This window comes from Lutjanus erythropterus, chromosome 1, assembly GCF_056507025.1.
Source record: "Lutjanus erythropterus isolate fLutEry1 chromosome 1, fLutEry1.hap2, whole genome shotgun sequence".
Taxonomy (NCBI): Eukaryota; Metazoa; Chordata; class Actinopteri; order Lutjaniformes; family Lutjanidae; genus Lutjanus; species Lutjanus erythropterus.
The window spans coordinates 46,602,678-46,628,159 of record NC_139317.1 but is presented as its reverse complement, the minus strand read 5'-3'; the positions used below and the strand labels follow the sequence as shown (position 1 = coordinate 46,628,159).

At 39.4% G+C, this 25,482-nt stretch overlaps 2 protein-coding genes across 3 annotated transcripts in view; both read left to right on the top strand.

The window, feature by feature from the left end:
* adamtsl3 (ADAMTS-like 3) overlaps positions 1–16,187 on the top strand; it is a 371,260-nt gene extending 355,073 nt beyond the window's left edge. Inside the window, exons 27-31 of the mRNA XM_084722400.1 lie at positions 5,545–5,728; positions 10,093–10,297; positions 10,381–10,484; positions 12,329–12,543; positions 14,203–16,187. Of these exons, the coding sequence (XP_084578526.1) occupies positions 5,545–5,728; positions 10,093–10,297; positions 10,381–10,484; positions 12,329–12,543; positions 14,203–14,321 (827 nt within the window). The 3' untranslated portion in view covers positions 14,322–16,187. The remainder of the gene's footprint in view (positions 1–5,544; positions 5,729–10,092; positions 10,298–10,380; positions 10,485–12,328; positions 12,544–14,202) is intronic.
* Positions 16,188–21,742: 5,555 nt separating this feature from the next.
* efl1 (elongation factor like GTPase 1) overlaps positions 21,743–25,482 on the top strand; it is a 157,357-nt gene continuing 153,617 nt past the window's right edge. Inside the window, exons 1-4 of one of the 2 annotated variants that reach the window (XM_084722363.1) lie at positions 21,743–21,770; positions 22,265–22,364; positions 25,006–25,073; positions 25,197–25,281. In XM_084722363.1, coding sequence (XP_084578489.1) covers positions 22,274–22,364; positions 25,006–25,073; positions 25,197–25,281 — 244 coding nt within the window. In that variant the 5' untranslated portion in view covers positions 21,743–21,770; positions 22,265–22,273. Of the gene's footprint in view, positions 21,771–21,804; positions 21,857–22,264; positions 22,365–25,005; positions 25,074–25,196; positions 25,282–25,482 lie in introns of those variants that run through there. The other variant, XM_084722372.1, reaches the window with a different exon arrangement.

Genomic DNA, 25,482 nt, shown 5'->3' with positions numbered 1-25,482 from the left:
AACAAGAGTTTCATTGCCAATTACTCCTTCACTACAAAGTAAAAGTCAGGAAGCTAGAAATGTTCATTGTTCAAATTTTGAGTAACTGTGATGGTTTTGTATTTAATGAATGTATTATTCAGTATTATGCATTCATAACAGCAGGTGTCACCTGTAAAATAAAGATTCCCTGCTGACTGGAGCAGTCTATGGCCTGAATCTACAATGAAGGAGTCCGTCTGTTCATATTCAAAGTAGCCTGTTCAGCCTCACCTCACGGGGAATTATGCTTGGATTGTCACTGTTCTCTGACCATCAAACACAGCAGACTAAGTACAGAATTCATATTTATGCTGATGATACAGTTCTTCACTATTTAACAAAACATTAGCTGGCTCTAACAGAGGAGGTGGAATAAGCTCCTTGTGATTTTTAGTTCATAAATTGTTCCTAAACCCCCAAAACAAATAAATTCATGATTTTGGGTTCTTTCAAAAAGCTTTCAAAAGCTCTTTGGCAATTAGTGTTCAGGTTAATATCTACAAGCAGCTTTTGTCTCTTTTACTAAGGTGTGACACTACAGTCTTGGCTATAGTAAAAGTTGTGTGAGACAAAGGTCACGAAAAAGGTGGTAGCTGGTTTGGGTGAAAGCCAGCCTCGTGGTCACACAAGGTCAGCAGGACAGAGTTTTGAGACGTGTTAACCACATCAGAAAATCTCTGCAACCAAGAATACTGCAGTCAAGACAAGCCTGTAGTATCATGGAATCTGTCTGGATCACCTGGAAGGCTCTACAGAAGACTGCGACTGAGTCGGCAGGCTTTTGAATGTAAAACAAAATCTGGAGACTACTACACAGACTGCACACACTGTTTGATATATTATTTCCAATCTATTTTAGTGATCACCCTTGTATTCCTGAATGCCAGAATATATTATTGTAGTCCAGAGCTGCCAGTGATGGTTGGTCAGTGGAGGAGAGGATGTCATGAGCGTGCTCATATTTTTGGTCAACGGTGAACTGAACGGTTCAGTTTGCAATCAATGAACGTTCAGTCCTGAGAGATAACAATGCTGACATCATCAGCTGAGTAAAACAGAAGTGTGAGAGGGAGCATGTGAACAGGACAGAAATGTTGAGGTGATATAAAAACTTTGGTTGATCATGTAGCATTAAAGTGTATGAACTGCACTGCAGACTGGAGTTTGTGTTACAGAGAGAAAAGGACAGATAGATCTGCATCAATATTCACTCTTCTCCTCTGTCTCATCTCCCTGCAGTTCTCATGAATTATGGTGCATTCAGTTTGAACTGAAAGTTGAAAGTTGTTTAAAGTCAGAATTTCAACTTGCCAGTTGAAAACTTCAGCAGTATGTTGGTGTTCAAGTTTGCTGTCTGTTGTAAGGTAAAATGTTCATTTTAATCTGCTAGCTCTCACTGGTGAGACGTACCTTTGAGCATCCAGTCACATTGTTAAGTTTATGTTGGGGTTTTTCATCCCTGAAGGTTTCGTCTGTAGATTCATATGTTGATAAGTTTTCTTTTTTGATCAATTTGGTTTCTTCCAGGAGCTGTGAGCCTTGGTAGAGCTAACACCAATCTGAGCACCACAGTAACTGTTGCAACTAATCTCTTCTGAAGGTTAGACTGGGATCATAGAGGCTGAATTTTCTGATTTGATTATTGATTGATTTGGTTTTGTGGTCATCATCTAGTGGACTTTTGAATTGGACATATCTGGCCTCATACAAGAACATTTTTTTCACCTGTCCGTATGTGAGCGCATATGCATGAGACTTGTAAATCTGCATTACTAATGACCCAGTAACACCAAATAAGGCTACGCTTCCTGCTCCATATGTTAGGAAGTGTTCATTCATGGAAATGGCATCAAAGAGTAAAAAGAACTTTATGACTTTGGAGTTTGACATCCTGGTTTCAGTGATCAGCAGTGGAATTAAAAGACCTGATAAAGAAAAGAAACAAGTGATGAAGAAGCAAGTGATGACTGCATCAGGAGGAGGTGGTCAGGGGAAGTTTTCATCATGGAGATCGAAGATACAATAAGTGAGGATGTTCCCCTGGACAGAGACTTCATAAACCTGCATGTGCAGATATTCAGCCAATACACCTGACAGCAGATAATAATCAATCATTGAATGAATGATGAGAGGCTTTGTATGTAAATTTACAATTATATTAAGATTTGAAATGTAGTCAGACAGGATATGTCAACATGATTATGAAGTGTCATTTATTTTTCAAACTCAAAATGTCTTTAGACTAATGAAATATATTCATTAGTGAAAAACTTGTTTGGATACCAGCAGACTGACTGCACATGACTCTATGACTGGTCTGGACTTCTTAAATTGTGTTTGTATCTGAAAGAAAATTCAAAAATACGAGAATATTGGTCATTCCACTTAGAGCGATAGTTCACCCAAAAATGAAATTTCACTCAGTATCTCCTCACCCCTGTGCTGATGTGAGGATGGATGAAGATCTCCAGTTCACAAAACACTCCTGGAGCTTCAGTGGAAAACAGCGTTGCAGCCAAATCCAGTACAAGTGAAGCGAATGGTGACCAGTTTTAAAACGTAAAAACAAAAAAACACGAAATGGTGTAATCCAAGTGTCCGTAAGCCACAACATTAAAATTTGACCCAAAAAGATGCAATTTACACCATGTTTCTATCCTAACTGTAGCCTCTCACACCTGATCCTCATGCGGGTACACAGGCTCTCACTCAAGCGCCGAAGTCCTCTGACATTTTCTTCTTTATTGAAAGTTTGCGAAGTCAACTGTGCACGTAACAAGTCACTATTTCTGATCAGATCTCTCTCTGTTGTTTGAGTCTCTTCCAGGTATCATGTAAACACAGATGTGAAGGTATCGTGAGATCTCATATATCTCATGTTACGTTGCTTGGGCGAGAGCCTGTGTACCCGCTTCAGGTTTGCGAGACTACAGTTGACATTTAGGCTAAAACATGGTGTAAATGGCGTCTTTTTGGGTCAAATTTTAATGTTGCAGCTAACGGACACTTAGATTACACCACATGAGCAATATGGAGACATTTTGTGTTTTTTTGGTTTTTTTTACATTTTAAAACTGGTCACCATTCACATTAATTGTACTGGATTTGTCTGCAACGCTGTTTTCCACTGAAACTCCAGGAGTGTTTTGTGAACTGGAGATCTTCATCCATCTTCACATCAGCACAGGGGTGAGGAGATATTGAGTGAATTCTCATTTTTGGGTGAAGTATCGCTTTAAGAACAAATGTGATTGTATGAGTGGTTCTTGCATGAGGCCCATTGTTTGTAGGGAATGAACTGAACTAAACTGAGTGCAGGAACACAGGGTTTAAAGGGAAAATATTTAGCTTGCTTGTGCCAATAACATCCATATAAAACTGGATTATAGTTGGTCTGGAACATTTTTGATCTCATCATTAGCAGTGAGTGTTCTGTTCACAGAAATCTGGACTCATCAGAGGAGAACTAACTTGTTTCAACACCTTAGTCTTTAAGTTTCAGCTGAGGGCATGAATAAAGCCCTAACTTGAAGCAGGATAGTTTTTGACAGTGGCACCAAGTGTGTGGAAATACTTTGCATTCCTCTGTCAGCACTGCAGCAGATCCTTGTTTGATGGGATGTTCTGTTTGTCTCATTGATATTCTTGCTGACTTCTGTCACAATTTGTTCTGCATCTATAGCTGCCATAGTTTTCCTTTAAAAAAGCCTCGTCTGTGAATACAGAATCACAGTTCTGTCAGACATTTAGCCTTCGGTGATCCTGTTCTAGACATTCCTTCACTGACCTGAATGAGTGATCAAGTATTTGACCTTTATTAAACACATGAGCAAATCATCTTTCTAGATTTTGATGGGTTCAGTCTGACAGAACCATGACGATGCTTTAATGGCATAAAGTACTTTTAAAAGCACTTAGTGATCTTTAGCTGCAGTCTTTTGATTGGGAGCTTTTTCTACTTCTGCACTGGTAATAGTATGTAATAATGGTAAATGACTTTGAAAAAATGGAATGACAGATAAATTATCTGAAGCATAATATACTGTACAGTACATGTGCCTAACAAAGTGGTGAGTTTCAGTGCTCTTTTGCTCAGGCTAGAAGTGATTTTAATACAAAACATCAAAAATAAAATGATCTAAAGGCCTCTGCTGTTTGAGGGAGCGCTCAGAATTTGAGCAGCAATGAGGATTGATGAAGAGGAGACCAAAAACACATAAAGAGGTTGGGCTGATGAGGGAGCTGCAGTTGAAAACAGCCTCAGTTAGCAAGAGTGTATCAGCACAATTGTCAGTGAGAAATTTCATGTTGTAAAGGCTGAAATTTATGTATATAAAGTTAAACTATCAAAAAAAAAAATCCTGCAAAAGTCATTAGTTGCAGCTCTACACTCTTCAGCCAAAGTTTTATCAATGTCTGGTTCAGGCACTTGCAAGACACTGGATGTCAATCAGTAAAAGGATAGATTAGTGGAACACCGGCATGTTGTGTTCAGGTTTTCTTTTCTGCATTATAGAGAGATAGAGAGTTTCTGTCAGCTTTGTCTCAGACAGATTCTTACTAGGACTGCAACTAATGATTATTTTCACTGTCAGTTCATCTGATGATAATTTTCTTGATTAATCAATTAGTCAGTCGGTCTATAAAATGTCAGAAATTGGTGAACAATGTCAATCGTGTTTCCCAAAGCCCAAGATGACGTCCTCAAATGTCTTGTTTTATCCACAACTCATAGTCGCCTGTGCACTACTGCTAGCTGTGTTTTACCTCCCATTAGCTAGTTAGCTCAGTTAGAAGTCCTGTCAGACTATGACACAGCCTCCGAGACTGATAAAGGTTGATGACAGGTGATAAGACTGACTTCAGAGACAGTGAAGCCACAGTGGGTTCAGGTGGTGACAGGAGGTGTGAAGAGGTTGAGGAGCAAGTTTGTAACTTAACAAGTATGCATATCATCCATCGTGTAGATAAGTGGGCGAGTATTCATTTTTGTTAAGTTGGAAGTTGCTTATTTCTGTATTTCCAATATGGTTATATTGTGTTGAAATAAATTAACAAACTGTTCGGTCTCCTGCTGGTTCTTCTCACACATTCAGAATCATTATTGCATTTGCTGGCAGTACAGCGAGCTTGATTTATGCCCCAAAAATGTATATTTAAATGATTAAATAATGGCTTGAACTGATGACTATTGGTCAACTACTCAGGGCAGCTCTACTTTATATGCTTTGTTGGCCAAAACATCTAGCCCAGGTGACTAGAAGTCTAAGCTGAAATAGCCTGTAGTTCTTCCAGCATGCAGTGGCAGCACTGCATGCTGGAAGATCAGCTGATTTTGCAGCATTGGTCAATAAAGCAGCACTGAAGAATTTATTGCATCAACTGACTATACTTGCCATCAGCACTGACTAGACATCCACATGAAAAGTGCTGAATCTTCCCTTTTTAAGGTGTTCTGTTGTTACTGTTTTTGGTTGTTTCCTGTATCCCACTATTCTGAGTGGTTTACATGTGGTTCCACAGAGTACAGCTGGCGTTTTGGAGACTGGACTGCGTGCAGTGCTTCCTGTGGGAACAGAGGGACCTGGCTTCGGAGGGTTCGGTGCGTCACTCTAGATGGAAAGGACGTCCAGGCCAACATGTGTCAGCACATCCCAAAACCCATCACTTCCCCAGTCCCCTGCAACAGACAGGACTGCCCTCCCAGGTACACTCACATGTAGACATCAGGATGTTGTTATCTGGCCAGATGTGCAGACGTACAAGACGGCAAACACAGATATATGAGCGTGGTGATTCTTCAGCAGTTTCAACCAGTTAACTTTCTCAGGTTAAGTCAGTTAGACCAGAAGGGCTGAACTCTCCTCATTCTTCAGAACTGTGACTAATCTGTATTTTTAAGGGGTTTTTACCCTTCAAATATGCTGGAAAATATATTTTAAAAGATCAGCCTCTTGGCTGTTAAACCTTGTAATGGGCCAACCTCCTAGTGATGATATTTTTCTATAAATCAGTCAGCTTTTCCATCTGCTGGAGCTGATGTCCTACAGAGTTTACAAAATGTTACATTTCTTCATTTCACATCATAGTCATAGTGAGCAGTCATTTTATTTTTTAAAGTGTCTCAGAGTTCTCCTAATGTTAATCAAAATACACATTTTTTAAACCATAATTCTTATTTATCTTTGATTTAGAAGGACTACAGAGTTGACATGTTATGGTTGAGACACATCTGACAGAAACATTATTGAATGAATTTGTCTAAAAATAGAAAGTTTACCAGTGTTTGAGCAGTATTCTGGCCTTTTTTAAATCATGAAGTGAAACAGGGGTCCTTAGGGTATAGCTGACCATTTTTATGCCTGATTAAATTAGGTTTTTGTAAAAATCTGATGGAGTTGACAAAAATCTGACACAAATTTAAAGGGCCAACATAAAAAAAACAGTAATTAAAACAAAGATAATTATAATAGCACATTTTTACACATATGTCATCAGTAGTTATTGTTAGTTTTAGATTTTAAAGGCTTTTAACACATTTTTAAATTGTTTGACGTTGTGAATGTCTGGGACAAGAGTGTTTTCTGGTACAGAGCAAGTTTAGAAATTGGGGGGAAAAAAATCCAGAAAACTGGAATTAGAGTGTTGGTATTAAGTTTTTTTTTGGTAGGACATGATTTGTTTCACTTCTCAAAAATGGTAAATGCATCAGACTCCTCAATACCCAGCGATCATCACCCATACAGCAGCTGTATATGTTAAAATGATACATGCAATCAAACAGAATTGCATTATTGAATGATTGATATTTGCTTTTTTGCTGTCAGTCTACATGTCAAGGGTAGAGTGTCTTACACACTGACTTTGAGGCTGCTGATGAATTCATGAAGAGCAGCCAGATCACACAACAGAAGTGTAACTCTCAGCAAAATCTTCTCGCCCTGAGCCCCCTGCAGGTTCCAGCTCTGCCAGCCTGCCTTTACCCATCATACAGCCCATCAGTCAGCTCCCCGCTGCCACACACTCAGCCAGTTTCACTCATTAATGAAGCACAAATGACCCACTATTAGTGCAGTCAAGCCAGGATTGTTGTTTTGCAGGCTGAATTACATTATAGTTAATAAATTCTGAAACCATGAGACCTTTGAGGAGGGAGATGTTCCAGAGTTTTAAGAGCTACAAATTGTGGAGTTATGTTTCCTTTATGAGGAAGCTTTTATTATGATCGTGCTCTAAGTCAGAAGAAGAAACTGGGAGATCGTACTCACAGCAGGAGGTATCTTTCTGTGGGAAACTGCTTAGTCTCTGTTTTCAAGCTATCAGCAAGTAATACCAGGCTTCACTGCTGACGTTTTACTGTCCACATCAGGAAAACAACACATTGAATCCTTAAAGCACACACACAGACAACAGATCAAATTCAAATCAAACCACTTGGCTTCCTGCCCTGGTAAATATTTGTCATAATAAAAAGTTCCAAGGACGACTTTTGTCTTCTATGTCTTCAAAATATTTCAGCAGATTCATGAGAGTGAAGATACGATTTCTACTGTATATCTTTTATAGCTAAAACAGGTGCACTTCTGTCACTGGCCTCTGAGCAAAAAATGAGAGGGGGAATCAGTCTTATGGTGGGTTCCATTTGTAATTCCCAGTCGGAAATTTCCACAGGAACACCCGGAAAGTCACCAGCCCCAACCCAAATCCCCAACCCCAAAATCCAAGATGGCTGCTCTGCACATCACAAGTAGTGAAAGCTGTAATATATACTGTTCATTAGCACTTCTGTTTTTCTTTCCTGTGAACATGTTGCAATGGTGTTCATATGTGCAAAATACTGCGAAATGCATTGTTATCAATGGATATTGCTAAATCTGGCTAGCTTAAACACCGACTTGTTAACTCTTCTTGTTGTTCTTTTCTTTGACTTTTTGACTTGTTTATTGGAATGCCACCAACTCAGGTGTGATGTCATTCCCAGCCCTGACTTCTGATTTCCAAGGTTAATTGAACGCAGCATTATACATATGTTCAAGCATACATGTATCTGACTGAGCTCAGATATTATATGTTTGAAAACTACAATAATCAAGATTTTTATATTAGCAGTGAATATGGGCCAAATTCACAATAGGATTGTGTGGCTTTTGTGGCTGCTAAACCTGCACAAATTAGGCAAAAAGAAATTGTGTGATTGTCAGAGCACCCACAAAAGTTGAAATGCACCCCTTACTGTGCTGCCAAGCAAGTAGCATCCTGGTGCTCTGGTGCTAGTTTTACATACTTAGACCAGGTAATATTCTTAAATTTGGAGCGAAATTTGCCCCTTTCTCTGTAAATGTGCCTCATTGCTAAAGTCCGGTGCACGAACAGCAGTAATAAAACCAACACACATAGTGAAAAATGGTGTGGTGTGGTTCTACAGTTGCCCACAGTTCTACAAAGCTTTTTAGTGTCTTTTAGCTTATTGTTTTGGTTCTACCATTGCAACTTTACTGCTCAGGCTCACTGCTCTAATCAGTGCTGTTTCCTGCAGGAGCATCAGGCTGTTTCCAGCTCTGGTGTCTACTATACACTACCTGCCCAGCACCAGTAGACATTCCCATCCTCCTCAGCATATTTGTGGAGACTGCTCTCCACCATGAAACACCAGATCAACATGAAAACAGCCCAGTCTCTTTTTCACCCTCTTTTCATTTGGCAAACAACAAAACTGCATCACAGACAACATCTGTTAAAGACCAAAGGAATGAGACCGATTCATAATGTTATGCTTGAGATATCATCTGACATCTGACAGAATAAACAGAGAACCAGATTAATGGTAAGAGCTCTGCTGTGTATTCTGTAATATTGACAAAGACAATCAATCACACAACCACAGAGAAAGTTAGATGGAACTAAAGGTTGTCGTTTTTTAGTTTTACTGGCACACAGCGTCTGACCCTCACCGGGCTGGTTTATATCATCATTTGCAAAATGGGGCCTCAACTCAAATTGGCTTGGGGCCATTGATGGTATTGTCATCTAATGGGGGGGCGGCTTCAACATTCAAGTGCTAAAAGAAGTGTACTGGACTGAAACTCAGGAGCTCTTCTGTCACTTTAAATTGTTCATTAACTCCACAAAGTATGTGATGAAAACTGTGGCTTTGTCACATAAAGGATCATAAATGTCACTTGATAACTAGCTAATTGTCTATGCCACTGTTTTTGCCAGTAGAAAAATATTGTTGAACAAGCTGTTCTGGACATAGAATGTCAGCAAACTGCCACATGCTATCATTAAATAGACATATATACATACAATACATTTTTTAAAATAGAACTCAGTTGCATTTAATTCAAAGTTTAGTTTAAATTGACATGAAGCAACTAGCAAGAATGATCAAATTAAAAAAATCTTTTGCATACTGGATTATTTTATATTTTTAACATCATGACATGGACTGGTGGGAGAGGGAGGGTTCAGTAATTTCAGTTATAATATTTAAAGGTAGACTGTGCAGGATTTGCTGTCTGTAAAGACACCATTCAAAGCCTCCTTCCCGGCTCAGTGTGCAAGCAAGAATGAGAGAGCAGTGGTGGTAGAGTGAGCTAGAGAGTGAATGAAGAGAGGGAGCAGCGTAAGAGAGAACAGCAGTGAAGTGTGAAGTGTTGGTGTCTTTCATAGACTTACCTGGAATGCAGAAAAACCTGTACATCTGGTCGGTCTTTACTTCAGTGAGCAAAAGGATAAACTTGAGGAGCCTCAGTTGATCCAAATATGAGTTTAATACAATGCATATCACAGAGAAGATCTTAGTACAGTGTGTACACATGGGCTTAGTTACTACCAATCACTACAATTACTACAGAATCACGTATTATCAGGACACTGGACAGGAGGACACTACATTACATAAGCAACAATGTCAATGTCACAAAAGTTAGCTAGGAATATCTTAGGCTCAAGATATCTGTGTCCCAGACACCCAGAGTCTGCATAGTAAAGGTGCCAAGAGTGAAGGACACTGAAATTCTTCAACAAACAGACTTACGTCCCATTTTTAAAGTGTATATCTCGTTTCAGATGGTCGGTATCAGAGTGGTCAAAGTGCTCGGTCTCATGTGGCAGTGGCAGGAAACAGAGGCAGGTCTCCTGTCAGCAGCTGGACACCAGAGGTGCAGTGAGGACTCTGACAGCAGCCACCTGTGGGAGGATGAGCCGACCAGCAGACACAGAGCAGTGCACCGCCAACAACTGTCCGATCTGGGTAACCAGCCCGTGGGGAAAGGTACGATCAGAGACTCAACTGAACATGTGTGCATGCTACACACTGCAGAACGTGTCATAGTAAATGTAAACTCTCAATTTCAGTGTTCAGGGAGGTGTATGGGTCCCACCACCACTGTACAGAAGAGATCTGTCACCTGCCAACACACCAATGGTTCCCTGTACACAGACTGTGCACTCAGAGACAGGTATACACACACATTTATACACAAACACTGAAAATACTATATCATCAGGTCTACATTCTCATAAAACTGATTGAGGAGTAATACTATGCATACATGTCTGAATTATTGTAATATATGCTGTATACATGACTAAACTGTTTTCTCTCCAAAATTGAGATGAGAAGATTGATGTCAGTGCCCCGTCTGCGTGTTAAATAGAAAGGTAGAGTCAGGGCATGGTTAGCCTAGCTTAGCTTAAGAGGAGAACAGCTAGTATGGTTCTGAGTTAAAAAATACACCTAACAGGCTCACATTTTGTACACTGAAACAGTTTTTGATTGCTGTAATTGTCCCTCCTGTCCATATGGCCATGAAGCAAGTAAGAGACAGAACAAATCCACAGTCATTGTTCTGTGCAAAAAGTAACAACTAATACAACTCAGTAGTGAAACAGTCCAGGGAAACACACTTTTGTTCAAAGACTCATTTATGCTCTCATTTTTTTACGAAAATAGGCCACATACTTCTATGCATCCTTTATGTTGGCATGGCTATTAAGCAATACATCCACTAGAGGACGGCGCTCAGAGTTAATCTCTCAGAAGAGTCAAAGGTTTCTCGAAAGTTTCTAACAACAGCTGGCACTGGAGGAGGCTGTAATAATGTACCTCTTGAGACGACGAACATCATTTACAATACTACTGGATTTTAAAAACTTATTTGTTGTGTCCTGTGGTCAGATCTGCTGCTAATGGTGGTACTGCTCCATTCAGTCTGTATCCGTGAGCTCTCAGAAAATGTGCAGAAGTACAGACAAAATGAAGGTAGAGTACGGACAGAAGGCTCTGTATGTTTACTTATGCATATCTACTGTAGAGCATAAATGTCTCAGGCGGTTCATCTTAGCTTTGGCTGAACTTCAGAATGCTTTTTTGCGCAGAACAAGGATCATGACTTGATGGTATTGTTATTGCCGTCTTGTCTCAACTTTATTGTTTGCACATACCAAGGTGATTTACTATGGTTTACAAGTGAGACAGGTTTAAGATACCAGGAGGCCTGAGCGTTGAAAGGATAGTTCACCAAAAAATGGAAATTCAGTCATTATCTGCTCAACTTCATCCTTCATCATTCAACATAGAATCTCCCTTCAAACATAAAAAAACCCATAAAATGTCTCCATACTGCTCATCTAGTATAATCCAAGTCTCTTAAAGCCCCAACTTGCCAAGATGACTAAAAGATTTACACCATGTTTTTAGCCTGAATCTTCACAGTAGATCTTTAGCTTGGAGCCACGTTCACGTGCACACTGTATGAACTGGGTGTGTGTGGTGTGACAGTGTGTGAACAGCATGTCAGGACTTAAGGAGACTTGGATTACACCACACAAGCAGTATGGAGGCATTTATGTTTTTTCTTCCAGTTGTTTTTTTCACATTTGAAAAATAGTCAACATTCACTTGCATTGTTTGGCATACTGTTTTCCTGTGAAACTCCAGCAGTGCTTTGTGGACTAAAAAAAATAAACTTGGGCCTTAATCATCACAAGGGTGAGAAGATAATTGCTGAATTTTCATTTTTGGGTGAGCTATTCCTTTAACTCGCTAAACTTGCTTTATGATACAGACCTAATGAACTTAGTTATTTGGACAAAAAATTCAAGCAGCCCAAAACACCAATCTGGTATTTTTAAGTCAGCCCATGCTGCAGATTTGTGTCAGCTCCAGCTTTCACTCTGCTTAGATCTCCAGATAACACAATAAACCTGCTTTGTGAAACAGGTCCCAGGAGATCTGTGGAATGTGAAAAAGGTACCACAGCAATGAATGCATTAAAACAAAGCTAAAACTACTCTCTTTCAGGCCTCCCTCGGTGCGCAACTGTTCCTCAGACCTCTGTGATGTCCAGTGGCGTCCTGGTGTGTGGCGGGCGTGCACGGTGGTGTGTGGGAGCGGCTTTCAGTCCCGCAGGGTGGACTGTGTTCACCGCAGGAGTGGCAGGACTCTGGCTGACCAGCACTGTGCCTGGCTGCAGCGGCCTCCCACCTGGCAGCACTGCAACACCACATCCTGTGGGAGTAAGTCTTTGTGTGTGTGTGTGTCTGTGACACCACGACAAGGAGCCTTTGTTACAACAGTCAGATGGTTCAATGGACTTGGAGGTTCTAAGATTTTGAAATCTGACATTTAGGCATTTTTTATTGTTAAACAAATTCTATAGCAGATAAATAGTGTACAGTTTGTAAGCAACAGTTGATTTCTCTAGGGACATTTTTAAATCTTCCTGACCAAAAGTATTCAAACACAAAATTGTAATTACTAAATTATAACTGTCAAAATTTTACAACAACTTTATTCAAGCATAAAAAGGACCCCTGTCTCATTTCCCGTTTTATAAAAGGTAGGACTACTGCTCAAGCACTGGTAAACCTTTGATTTTTTTTTTTTTAAATAAATTAATTAAATAATGTCTCAACCATAACATGTCAACTCTGCAACCCTGTGTGTCCTTAGACACTAAAATTATATTTAATAAAATAATTAAATCACTAAATTAATTAAATTACATACATGTTTTAAATACAGGTGTTAAATTATCGCATATATTTTACTATTGTTTTATTCCTAATGTTGCGGTTTACTCCACACACTGCTGGGTTTTATCATACTTTATTAAGTGATTATTATGCTTTGTATTAAAAGTCTCAGTGTTACAAGTAAATACTGTAGTAGCCTACTTACAGTCTCAATCAAATAAATATAGCAGAGGAACAATTACAATATTTGCCTCTGATGTGTACTGGAGTACAATTACAAAGTCTCATTAGTTGAAATACTTAAGTGAAGTATGATAACTTAAAGGGATAGTTCACCCCAAAAATGAAAATTCAGTCATTATCTACTCATCCTCATGCCAATTGAAGGTTCAGTTTTTTTAGTCCACAAAACACTGCTGGAATTTCACAGGAAAACAGTGCTGCAGAATCTCCCAAACAATGGAAGTGAATGGTGACCAGTTTTCAAATGTAAAAAAAACAACAGAACAAAAACATAAAATGTCTTCATACTGCTTGTCTGGTGTAATACAAGTCTCCTAAAGCCCCAACATGCCAAGCTGATTAAAAAAAATGTTATTTACACCATGTTTTTATCCTGAATCTTCACTGTAGATCCTTAGCTTGGAGCCACGTTCACGTGCACATGTACACTGTCTGAACTGGGTGTGTGTGGTCTGATGGTGTGAAAACAGCATGTTGAGACTTTAGGAGACTTGGATTATGCCAGATGACCAGCATGGAGGCATTTTATGTTTTGTGTTTTTTTCCAGTTGTTTTTTTTTCCATTTGAAAACTGGTCACCATTCACAAGATTCTGCAACGCTGTTTTCCTGTGAAACTCCAGCAGTGTTTTGTGGACTAAAAAAAACTAAATCTGACCTTCAGTGTGCATAATGGTGAGTGGATAATGACTGAATTTTCATTTGTGGGTGAACTATCTCTTTAATAAAGTACAATTTCCGACAGTACTTGAGTAAATATACTTATTTACCCTCTACCACTGGCTGGACCAATGAACAGTTCATGTTAGCGAAGCAGAAGGAAAACCAAGGTAAGTAACTGAATCCAGGGCAATCAGTTACCTCCTTAATATTAATAGTAGCACTTTCCGTTAGGAAAATGTGCTTCCTTTAATAAGTATTTTGTGGTGATCACACAGAGTTTTTTGTTCCCATGCAGGTGAATGCAAGGACACCACCCAGTACTGCAGCGTGGTGAAGAGACTGAAGCTGTGCTACGTGGATATGTACAAACAGAGATGCTGTGGGTCGTGTTCACAGGACGCTGACTCCACCTAGTGGCAGTGAGTGGTTATAACCGATGGGCTACATTAGACTGAAAGGACATCATCTGTGAGTGGATGCTTCAAGGAGTGCGTAACAGGACCAGCTTCAGTCAAATTCTTTCCCTTCCTGAAAGGAAACTCAACAGAGCCTCAGAAGGATGGAGGGATGGAAGAGGGGGCTTTATGTTTTGATTTGGACCCAACCTCCTAATATGAAGTGTTCACTATGTGGATCAAATGGAGCTTTTGGACTTTTCTGCAAAAGTGGAACATTCAGTTTTCAGTGACATTCGAAAAAGGCGTCCGGCCAAAAATGAATATAATGTTGTTTATTGTAGAAGGCATACCACTGCTCTCCTGTAAACAAGACTTACTCTGAGGTGTTGGTTTTCCAGCATTGACCTCTATTAGAGATATCAGCCAGTCATGTCACCCACTGCTGATGTTCATTGTATCAGCAGCTACATAAAAACAGCCTAGAGAATTTGCGGTCATACTTTTCTTTCTTTTAACTTTTCTTTATTTATTTGTGTAATTGTTCAAAAGTGTTTTTATAAAATGATTCATCTAAAAATATTTGAGGGAAATTCTGCTTTATTACAACTTGGGGCTGATTTTCATAGTTATGACCATCATTTCAAATCAAATCAAATCCATTTATTCTCATTTTTACCACACATTTCTCTATTTTTGTTGTTATTGCTAAAATCTGGCCACACTGTACGATAAATCAGACTTTACCCAAACTGTCCAAACCACTTAATTTGGATGTAAAACTGAAAGTCAGTGTGATAGAAATGATGGTCAGAACTGCAAAAGTAGGACTCCATTTGTAATAAACTGAAAGTACCCTTTAAAAACTCCCTGACTTTCCCTACCATTAAATAGGTACGGTATGTCACGTCGCTTTAAAGAGCTGCTAGCCCTAAGAGAACTTCTTTACTGTGGGTTTAGTGATCCATGTGTTTTAGTGTCCCACAATGATGTTTTGAAGGCTTTTCCACCCTGAGTTTAAAAAGTTTGGTAGATACACTGAATTCTTGTTCAGCTATTTCAAGATAGTGATAAAAAACATCACTACAATACCCACTATTGGTGACTTCAGTTTAGAATATCATGTTGGCCTTCAGAACCCAGAGACCAGCCCTATCGTCAGATGGGATGTTGATGTTGAACAATTCAGCAAGAATTGATTTGTTTCTGCTGTATCTGTAATGGCTATGTTAAGGAAAGATAGTGGTTATGGCTATTAGGCAATGGTTAATGTATGGTCAAAGGCTAGGCAATGAAGGCTTTGTTCAGACTGCTGGCAAATCAAATTTGTTTCTTAAATTAGATCTTTAAGATGGACTGTGCACATCATTATTTGCAAGTGATCAGATCAGATTTGTGTGTCCAGACACAGCCATCCTATTTGCATGGGTGGTATCGATGTAGGTGGCATTTACTAGGAGGCATAAGAAATGGGGATGCATCATCTCGCCCTCCAAACAATCACACTGTCAAGTTGCAGTGCCGAACTCCACAACAGACAGACTCAGCGATGGAGGGGGCTGACATGGCATTGGTGCAAGGCTGCAGTACAAGTCATAAATCCTGCCTCCCAATGTTAACAGATAGCTCATGGACCAAACTAAAACACCAAGGCTTTGTGTCATTTTAGGTAGTTCTTCTCACAGCTCCAACATTGGTTTGAAGTAAAGATGTGTTGTCCATCTTTAATTACCACCATTGCCTCTGACACTCTTCCATCATTATAGGCTTTACATTGTCGTGTTGCGTTGCAAGTGACACTTTGAATCTCATTTGACTGACTAGAGCGTCTGCACTGAGACACATCTGCTGAAATTTCAAACTATCGTTAAATGTGGCTTGGATTGGATTTTGTAGTCCTAGACTTTCTAAAAATCCATCTGGATTTGCCTAAAAATCCATCTGGGCTGGCAGTCTGAACAAGGCCTTAAATACTTGATTAAAGTTTGGGATCATGATCACTTCAGGATTAGGGGTAGGTTAGGGTTACATTAGAGAGTCTCTATCAACTAAGTATTTTGGAATAGAGAGCTGAGGCACAGTTCACCCACTCAGCCAGGAGGAGCCACAGAATGTCAGGGAAGTAGAAATGATAGATGAAAGAAGGTGAATCCAGGAAACACTTGGGCTTCTAAGGCAAACCTGGCTAGGTCGGGGCATCCAAGCTTGCATGATTGGGGCAAGGACAATTTGGCGGTCACTAAAAGCTAGGGCCAGAAAGATCCACTGATGTTTCAAGAGGAAGCTGAATAAGATTAGAATGAACCAGCAGTCAATTGGATTGAATCAAAGATGTTCCAGGGTAGGATCAGTCATTGAGGCGAAGATGGTAAGGAGAGCTGTCTTCACAAAGTAGCCACCAAATACTCTATGTAAGTGGCTTCCTGTGGCCACAAACCTTTCTCCCCATAATGCCTTCAGTAACACAACATTACAGTTCCACAAACATCCTGATTCCTTCGCACGTTTTAGTTCAGCATTCTACAGAGACAGTGAACAGAACTACCGTTATGTCAGGATGAGGTCTGAGTTTACTAAGCTGGCTCAAACTTCTACAAACGAACCAAAAATACAAACGGCGGACCATGAAAAAAATGGCAATGAAAATTTTGAAGTGAATTTATAAGTGATTAAGTGAATTTAAGTGTCTAGAATCTGACACTTCTAAGGATGTAATGTATAAAGTCGAGCTCATTTTCAAGGGAAAGAATGTCTTCAGGAAAGACCACATGACAATTCACAGGAAGTTAAGGAAAGCTGTGCCAAATTGCCTTTTCTGTATTGTTTTTATATAGGTTTACATTTGGCCACCGAAAATGAAGTTTGGCCACCAAATTTGGGGGCTTGGTGGGCTGTGTGGCCAGTGCTCCTAAGGGTGATATGTTGTTCAGGGTCACAAACGTCAGTTTATATGAAAGTCAGATGTGCCCCACATCCATCCACCACCCCGACCTTCTGACCCTCACTTTACTACATTAAAGGACAGAATACTTCCTGTATCTGCACTGAATGTTGGCACAAATCTCTTTAATCTGCAGAATCATCCAGTATGGACATAATAGGTGGGGATGCTGGGCTGGTGAAACCATTATGTACACAGAATCAATCAGTGGGAGTCTTGTGTTTAATTTATGATAGCAATGTCGGGTCGTGTATATATATAAAAAACAGAATTTAAAGACCATTCGCTTGTGTGAAGGTACTGGGTTGTGATTGTAGTCACATGTCACTGATGAGAAAAGAGCTGCTGCTGTTAGTGGCTTCAGTTGTGAACGCATGAATTAATTTCCGTATATCCATCAACACCACCACCACTTATGATTCTCAACCAGGACAGCACACAAGGTTTTGTAAAATAATTTTAATATTCCAGTGAAGTGAAGAAGCATGGGCTCATTGAGGTAAACCTGATGGCAGTGAGAGGCACCAGCACACTGATTCTGACTGATGGGTCTATTCATGTTACCTTTGGTTATCATACCGATGTGCTGCATTGTAAAATGTCTTGTATATACTGTGTTCTAAGTGCAATATCGTATATTGAGTGTATGTAGATTGTGTGAGACTTTTATTTTCTTACTTATTCATGGTTAGGGTGTCTTTTAAACTCCTGTTTAAGATCTTAGAATATAAAGCACGTGTATATGTTGATGGGGTGGTATGTTTGCAACCACTCACCTGGTTTTATTTGCATGTGTTTAAGATCAATCTCCGATGTTTTATAGCTCCATTGTGAAATGCCACTCAGCAACATGCATTCTTCAGTGTTTCTCCCTGGCTACTGATGACTATACAGTATATCTGATGTGGTGACTTTACACTGCTTGTGGACTTGCAGCTTTACTGAGGGAACGTGAGATAGTACAACAAATCATTAACGTGCTTTAGATAACAACGCAAAGGAATAAAGACAGTTTGATCACTTCATCAGTGTTCTCCTTGTTTTTACCTGTATTTATTTTGAAGACCAAAACCTTGATCCAGCTCTGAAGGTAAATGATAAAACTGAAATAAGCGATGCTGGTCCCTGTTATAATTGGGATGCAGTGCCGGGCTAACGAGCCAAGTCAAACCAAGTCAAGCCAAGCCAGCACATGTGTATGGAAAAGTGGTAAAGGATGCAAGGTTATAGTTTTGTGAGAGTACAACTAATGCGCAAATCACATTATGAGCAAACCCGAAACCTAGAGCACACATTGAGTAAAGTTTACAGCATGTAACCCTTTCAAAGTAAGAATATTTGCGTATCAAAAGAAATCTTCAGTCAAGATCCACTTGCAATCTTTTTTCTCAGGTTTCACCCACATCTTATAGTGTTGCTCAGCAGGACTTTGTCAAAGAGTTTGTGGTGATTAATTATTTATCAAGTTCAACAATAAACTTTCATACATTTTATATATGTGTATATTAAAATATTATGGAATTTTCAGTGAAGAAGATGGAGCAGATGTGCTTTCAAGCTCCTTTTCAGTAGATTATTTAACTTTTTTTCTGTGAAAGAACAATGCTGGGCAAATTATTATACAAAAAGTGTTTTTAAATGTCTAAAATGTGCCAGAATAGGATCTTTACACATAAATTCTAAGATTTTGAAAGTTTTACAGGTTTTTGTAAAACGATGGAAAACTTTTCACCAAATGACACAAAAATAATATATTTGAGTGTGTGCACTTGTGTGCACTGTATTACTGTACCTGTTAGCTCTTTAAAAAGTCTCATGAATATATCATCCAACTACAAAGTGATTTGCACAGCATCATAGCAGGTAGTCCTGCTGTCAGCAGTGGGAGGAGCTATGTTGTGTGTAAATTTGCAGTTAGACATGTTGGTTGGTTGAGACAGGCTTCGTAGCACAAACCCATGGTTTATCTCCTTAAAGGGATAGTTCACCCAAAAATGAAATATCAGTCATTATCTACTCACCCTCATGCTGATTAAGGGTTGGTTTTATTTTGTTAGTCCACAAAACATTATTGGAGTTTAACAGGAAAACAGTTTTGCAGAATCTCCCAAACAATGGAAATGAATGGTGACCAGTTTTCAACTGCAAAAAACAACTGGGGAAAAAAAAACGCTGTTTGGACACCATCACACCACACACAGCCAGTTCAGACAGTGTGCATGTGCACATGAACATGGCTCCAAGCTAAGGATCTACAGTGAATATTCAGGCTGAAAACATGGTGTAAATAAGTCAACTTGGCGTGTTTGGGCTTTAGGAGACTTGGATTACACCAGACAAGCAGTATGGAGGCTTTTTATGCATTTATTCTGTTGTTTTTTATATTTGAAAACTAGTCACCATTCACTTCCATTGTTTGGGAGATTCTGCAATGTTGTTTTCCTGCGAAACTCCAGCAGTGTTTTGTGGACTAAAGCTCATCAGCTAACCTGGCATATCATATAGTTTGTTAACCAGAACTGTCTGGGAATCCGTTCATAGAAACTGTTGGAAAAGTGCAGGCACTTTCAAGAAAACCCCTGGCAGGTGATTGGATGAACCATCTGTCAACACAGGCTAACTTCAACCAGTCAAATCAACTTACTGAACCAAAGCCAGCTGGAAGAAGAGCGAAAAGATCTTTTCCATCCATCCATATAAAAGCCTTCAGTGCTGTTGTTTGCTCCTCTTTCAATGAAGAAATTCTCCCCACTTCTGATATAACTGATGCTATCACAGTATCTATGCTAACCTCTTCAGAAGCTGCCATTGTTTGTTCATGACAAGTTGTTTCCATGGGCACCTCTCGCTGTCATCACACTTAAAACCACACCTGTAGCTGCCAGTCGTCCCTCCATGGATACTGATTGGCTGCACTTCCTCTGATAAGGACACAAACAGATAACTTGGAGCCTGGCATATTTGTGTGATCTTGTGACGAGATCTTGTGATCTTGCAAATCCAGCTGCCTCGCGAGGTAACCCAACAGCACTCCCAAATCCCAATGTCCTGACTTTTCACATTTTCAACACTTTAAAGTAGTTGTTCCAAACTTTATTTTGATTAACATAAATGTGTTTTTTTCAGAAATCATATATTGTGCAATAGATCTATACCTTTTCTTTTAAATAATAAAAAATGAATAAATGGGTCCAGATTTGTAACCAAAGGTGCGATCTGAGACATACTCTTCTGGCTATTCTGACCCACAATCCTTTGTGATGGGTGTATGGGCAAGAAGGTCAAAGTTCAAGGCATGATGTTATGAGGAAGCAGTATTCCCCAATTTTTATGTATACCTCATACAACAGAACATACTTTGTGAGGGCAGCTGCAGTATTAAAAGTGAAAAGAAATAGTATGTGATTTGGAATGTGGGGATGAACACTGTATCTCCCTTAAAATTTCCATTCTGGACAAGAAAAAGTGTTTTCTATTAATCAGAGTTCAGATTAATGCTGAATTTTTGCCAGATGTGTAAATGTCTGTTCATACAGACAGTCTGTTGAGTCATAAGAAATCATTAATAATCTTGTTGAAGGTGTAGATGTTTATAACTGTTAAACTGAGTAAAATAGTGTGTGTTATTTCAGAGCAGTGGGCTTTTGTTTTCAGGATAACAAGCTAAACTTTACATAGACAACTGACAGTTACAAACAGCTGATCACCTTACAGTGGAGGACTCATGGTGGCTTTTTTATTGGCACTTCACGTGGTTGTGTGCTTCCTGCACTCCTGCAGAGCTCCTGCAGCACACCTGTCTCTTGTGTCTGGGGAGGAGGTGGCGGGGGGAAGCAACTTACTTCAACCATAGATTGTATATTAATCAAGATTACAACCTATTTGTACTGCAGTGCTCATTTCTGCATGCGGAATGGCTATATATTGTTCTTTTAAAATGGCTTATCTTTGAATTAATCGATTTGCTCTCCTTGTGTTGTTTAATGTGTTCAGTTTTTATTGCAGAGCACTTTGTGAATGTATTTTGAAAGGTGTTAAATAAATAAAGTTCAGGAATATAAGTTATGATGTTGATGATGATGATGGTTGTTATCAATATTATTATTATTAGTAGTAGTATGATTGTTGTTGTTGCTGTTATTTTACTGTAAGTCTGTTCATCTTGTAACCCAGCAACCACAGAGCATCAAATCACTGAACGTTTTGCTGCATTCACGGCCACATGTAAAAAGAAATACAGCAGTCAATGAATACATCCTGTCAAAATTGTCATAGAAAGTCTGAAATTGCTAGTGATACTGAATGGAATTGCTGCTGTGTTCTAGTATAGTTACAGTCTAAAAGCTCAGTTAAACGGCATGGTAATTAGTTAACTATGTGCCATGTAATTGAATCTTGCGAAAAAAAAGCTAAAAAAACAGGACTTTATAGGGTGAGCCTCGTTTTTACTAGAGTGTTCCTGAATGCAGCACCAATCTTAGCACGCGGGCGTGGCTAACGTGCCATATCAACTTCCGGGAAAACAACGTGAGTAGAAGTTGTCCACATGTGTGTAAAATATGAGCTTATTGTTACGATTGTGTTGTGTTTAAGTGCACGGAGCAGCGGAGCAGGTGATGTTAGTGTTGTGTGAACACGTTAGGAACCACAACCTGTCTTATTTTGCCGTCTGTGAGCTGTTCTGATGAAGCTAGCCTCAGTGTTAGCACCTGTTACTGTTCACAGACTGGTTCATGTCAGCAACTTCATGTCCAGTCAGTCCGCTGCTTGTTTCATTGTACTTTTACAAACAAAGTCCAGGTGTAGAAGTTAGTCGCTGTTTAGACTGTCCAAATACATCGCACTGCCGAGGCTAGCTACAACTGTTAGCCGCTGTAGCCTGACTTCATGTGCTGTAGACTGTGTGACAGTGCTATCAGCACATTACCTCACCGGACTATGTTATCATGAGTAATAAAGGAGCAGTGTAAAGCAGGTTACGTAGCTCCCAGCTGTGTGTTTAGTGCTGTCATGTGTTGTAGGTGTTCAACATGGGACTGACCAGCCTGGAGAAGATCATCGCCCTGCAGAGGAACCCGGCAAACACCAGGAACCTCTGCATCCTGGCACATGTTGATCATGGTGAGTTCAAGTTGTTGTTCATTCTCAGCTCTGATTGTGCTCTGTTCTTTACTGTACACATTAAAGAAAGAGGTGTTCCCTGATTGACTAGATGTTTTCAAGCTCAAAATTCTCCCAAATTGATTACAAAACTAGTGGTTCATCATAATTTTTCAATATGACATGATATTAAAGCAACAATTAAAGGATAGTTCACCCAGAAATGAACCTTCAGTCATTATCTACTCACCCTCATACTGATTGAAAGTCAGGTTTAGTTTTCTAGTCCAACACTGCTGGAGTTTCACAGGAAAACAGTGTTGCAGAATCTCCCAAACAATGGAAGTGAATGGTGACCAGTTTTCAAATATGAAAAAAACAACTGGGGAAAAAACAAATAAACATAAACAGTGTTTCCCAATCCTGGTCCTCAGGGGCCCACTGTCCTGCATGTTTTAGATGTTCCCCGGCTCCAACACACCTGATTCAAATAATCAGGTTGTTATCAGGCTTCTGCAGAGGCTTGATGATGAGCTGATCATGTGAATCAGGTGTGTTGGAGCAGAGAAACATCTAAAACATGCAGGACAGTGGGCCCTGAGGACCAGGATTGGGAAACACTGGAGTAGATAATGACTGAGTTTTCATTTTTGGGTGAACTATCCCTTTAAAGTTTTCAATAGGACACATCACTGATTGGAGGAACTTTTGCCATCTGCCTTCATAATAAAGTGACAGCTCAAACAAAAACAGTAGGTTTTATCTAACTTGGTAAACTGCAACAAGCCTTGAGAGCCAGCTTTGGTCCCACACATATGCATGACGAGGGAGAGAGAAGAAGGGTGCACACAGTCCCATGTCAGCAAAGAGCCAAACAAGTAATAATGTTGCAACCATTCAGGATTTCTGGAAATCCAGTTTTATGAAAAACACTACAGAATGTGTGTTTATTGGGTAAGCCGAGTTTCAGTAATTGGTCACATAGAGCTATGAACCTGATCTGTCATTGGTTTGGTGCTGAAAATTAAATGGCTTTAATTGAAAATCTAAAATGTTTAACCATCATTCACTTTCACTTGAATGAATATATTTTTAATATACTGCTATTTTTAATGTATTTAAAAACCAGCCCAAACTCATGGTAAACCAGCCCAAACCCTGTGCACCTTTCCAAGCCCATTTGAATCCACACAGTGCGACTCAAAACAGCCCAACAGACCTTTTTCACTGCTGCCATTTTGACATGAAATAGTGTAAACACAGGTGTTATCAATGAGAATTAAGGTTCTGTTCCAGTCAGGTAAAACAGAGTCAGGCAGCTGCTGTTGTGCATGTTGGCTCGCTTTAATTAGTATCATTGCTAACACCTGTGTTTACCCACTACTTCATAAAAATATGGCTGAGGTGAAAAAAGGTCTGTCGGAAAACCACCCAATCTGGCAACACTGATGGCAAGTCAAATTAAAAAGTAAAATTTAGTCAACTTGATAATTACTTGCTTCAAGTACTGAGCATACGGATCATTAATAAAACTACATCCTGGATCATTATGCACTCCTTAATGTGGCACAGGTCAGAAATCATGCAATCACAAAACATGACTTAATAACTTGAAGTGTAAGTTGTCAGATCCTACAGGAGCTTCCTTTGAGTTTTAACTGTAACAGCTTTAATATCTATGGATGACATACACTGTATGTAGGGCTGCAACTAATGATTATTTTCACAGTTGATTAATTGGTCAATGACCTTCTCGATTAATCAGTTAATAATTGTTTGTTTTAAAATGTCAGAAAATGTTGAAAAATGTCAACCAGTGTCTCCCAAAGTCCAAGATGACGTCCTCAAATATCTTGTTTTATTCTCAACTCGAAGACATTCAGTTTACTGTCAGAGAGGAGGAAAGAAACCAGAAATAAGAGACTTTTTCCTTAGAAAATTACAAAAAACTATTTATCAATTTTCACAATAGTTGCAGATTAATTTAGTAATCAATTAAAGGGATAGTTCACCCAAAAATGAAATGAAATGTCATTATCTACTCACCCACATGCTGATTGAAGGTCAGGTTTAGTTTTTTAGTCTACAAAACTCTGCTGGAGTTCCACAGGAAAATGGTGCTGCAGAATCTCCCAAACAATGGAAGTGAATAGTGAGCGGTTTTCAATGGTCTCATGGTGTAAATAACATTTTTAGTCCACTCGACATGTTTGGGCTTTAGGAGACTTGTATTACAATATTGAGCAGTATGGTGGCATTTTCTATTTTTTTCACTTGTTTCTTCTGTTTGAAAACTGGTCACTATTCTCTTGAGATGTAGTGATGTTGGGTCAGATGCAGGGCCAGAGTGTCTATTTGAAGTGACTGTTTCTTTGTAAAAATTCAATCATATGATGACTACACATAGACACAAAATGACCACAAAGGGACACACAACCAAGGGCCCATCCAGTCCATCCATTCTTCTGATTATTTGTTGGACCAGGAGTCTAAAACTCAAAGATACTCAGTATAAAATGATTTAAATCAGAGAGAAGCAACAAGTCTTTAGATTGAAATAAGAACCAATGAGTATGTCTGATTAGGAAATGAAACAGATCTGGTGTCAGTGCTGTAAGCTGTCAGGTAGTGAAATCATTTGGAACTGTCTGCTTCTTTGCAGGAAAAACCACTCTGGCTGACTGCTTAGTGGCGAGTAATGGAATCATATCAAGTCGACTGGCGGGGAAGGTGAGGGACTTTATTTTTTATTTTGACAGTCCTGGTCTATGAGCTGTAACCGCTGAGCAGGATTTTTCATTTTGACTTGTTCAGTCATGATTTGTGCGTATTTGTGATGTGTGTCTCTACCAGCTGAGGTACCTGGACAGCAGGGAGGACGAACAGCTCAGAGGAATCACCATGAAGTCCAGCGCCATCTCTCTGCACTACAGGAACGGTAAGGCCAGCCCTGAGGTCAAATCCACACTTTAATGTGTCTTACTGTCAGATTCTAGAACTCTGCGGTCTTCATTGTTTGCCTTCTAATGGAATTTCTTATTTCATCACAATACCTTGAAAAATATCAGTACTCAATACCATTTTTGATACCACGTGAAAAACTTGACTCAACTTTGACAGCATAGCATTTTTGATAATC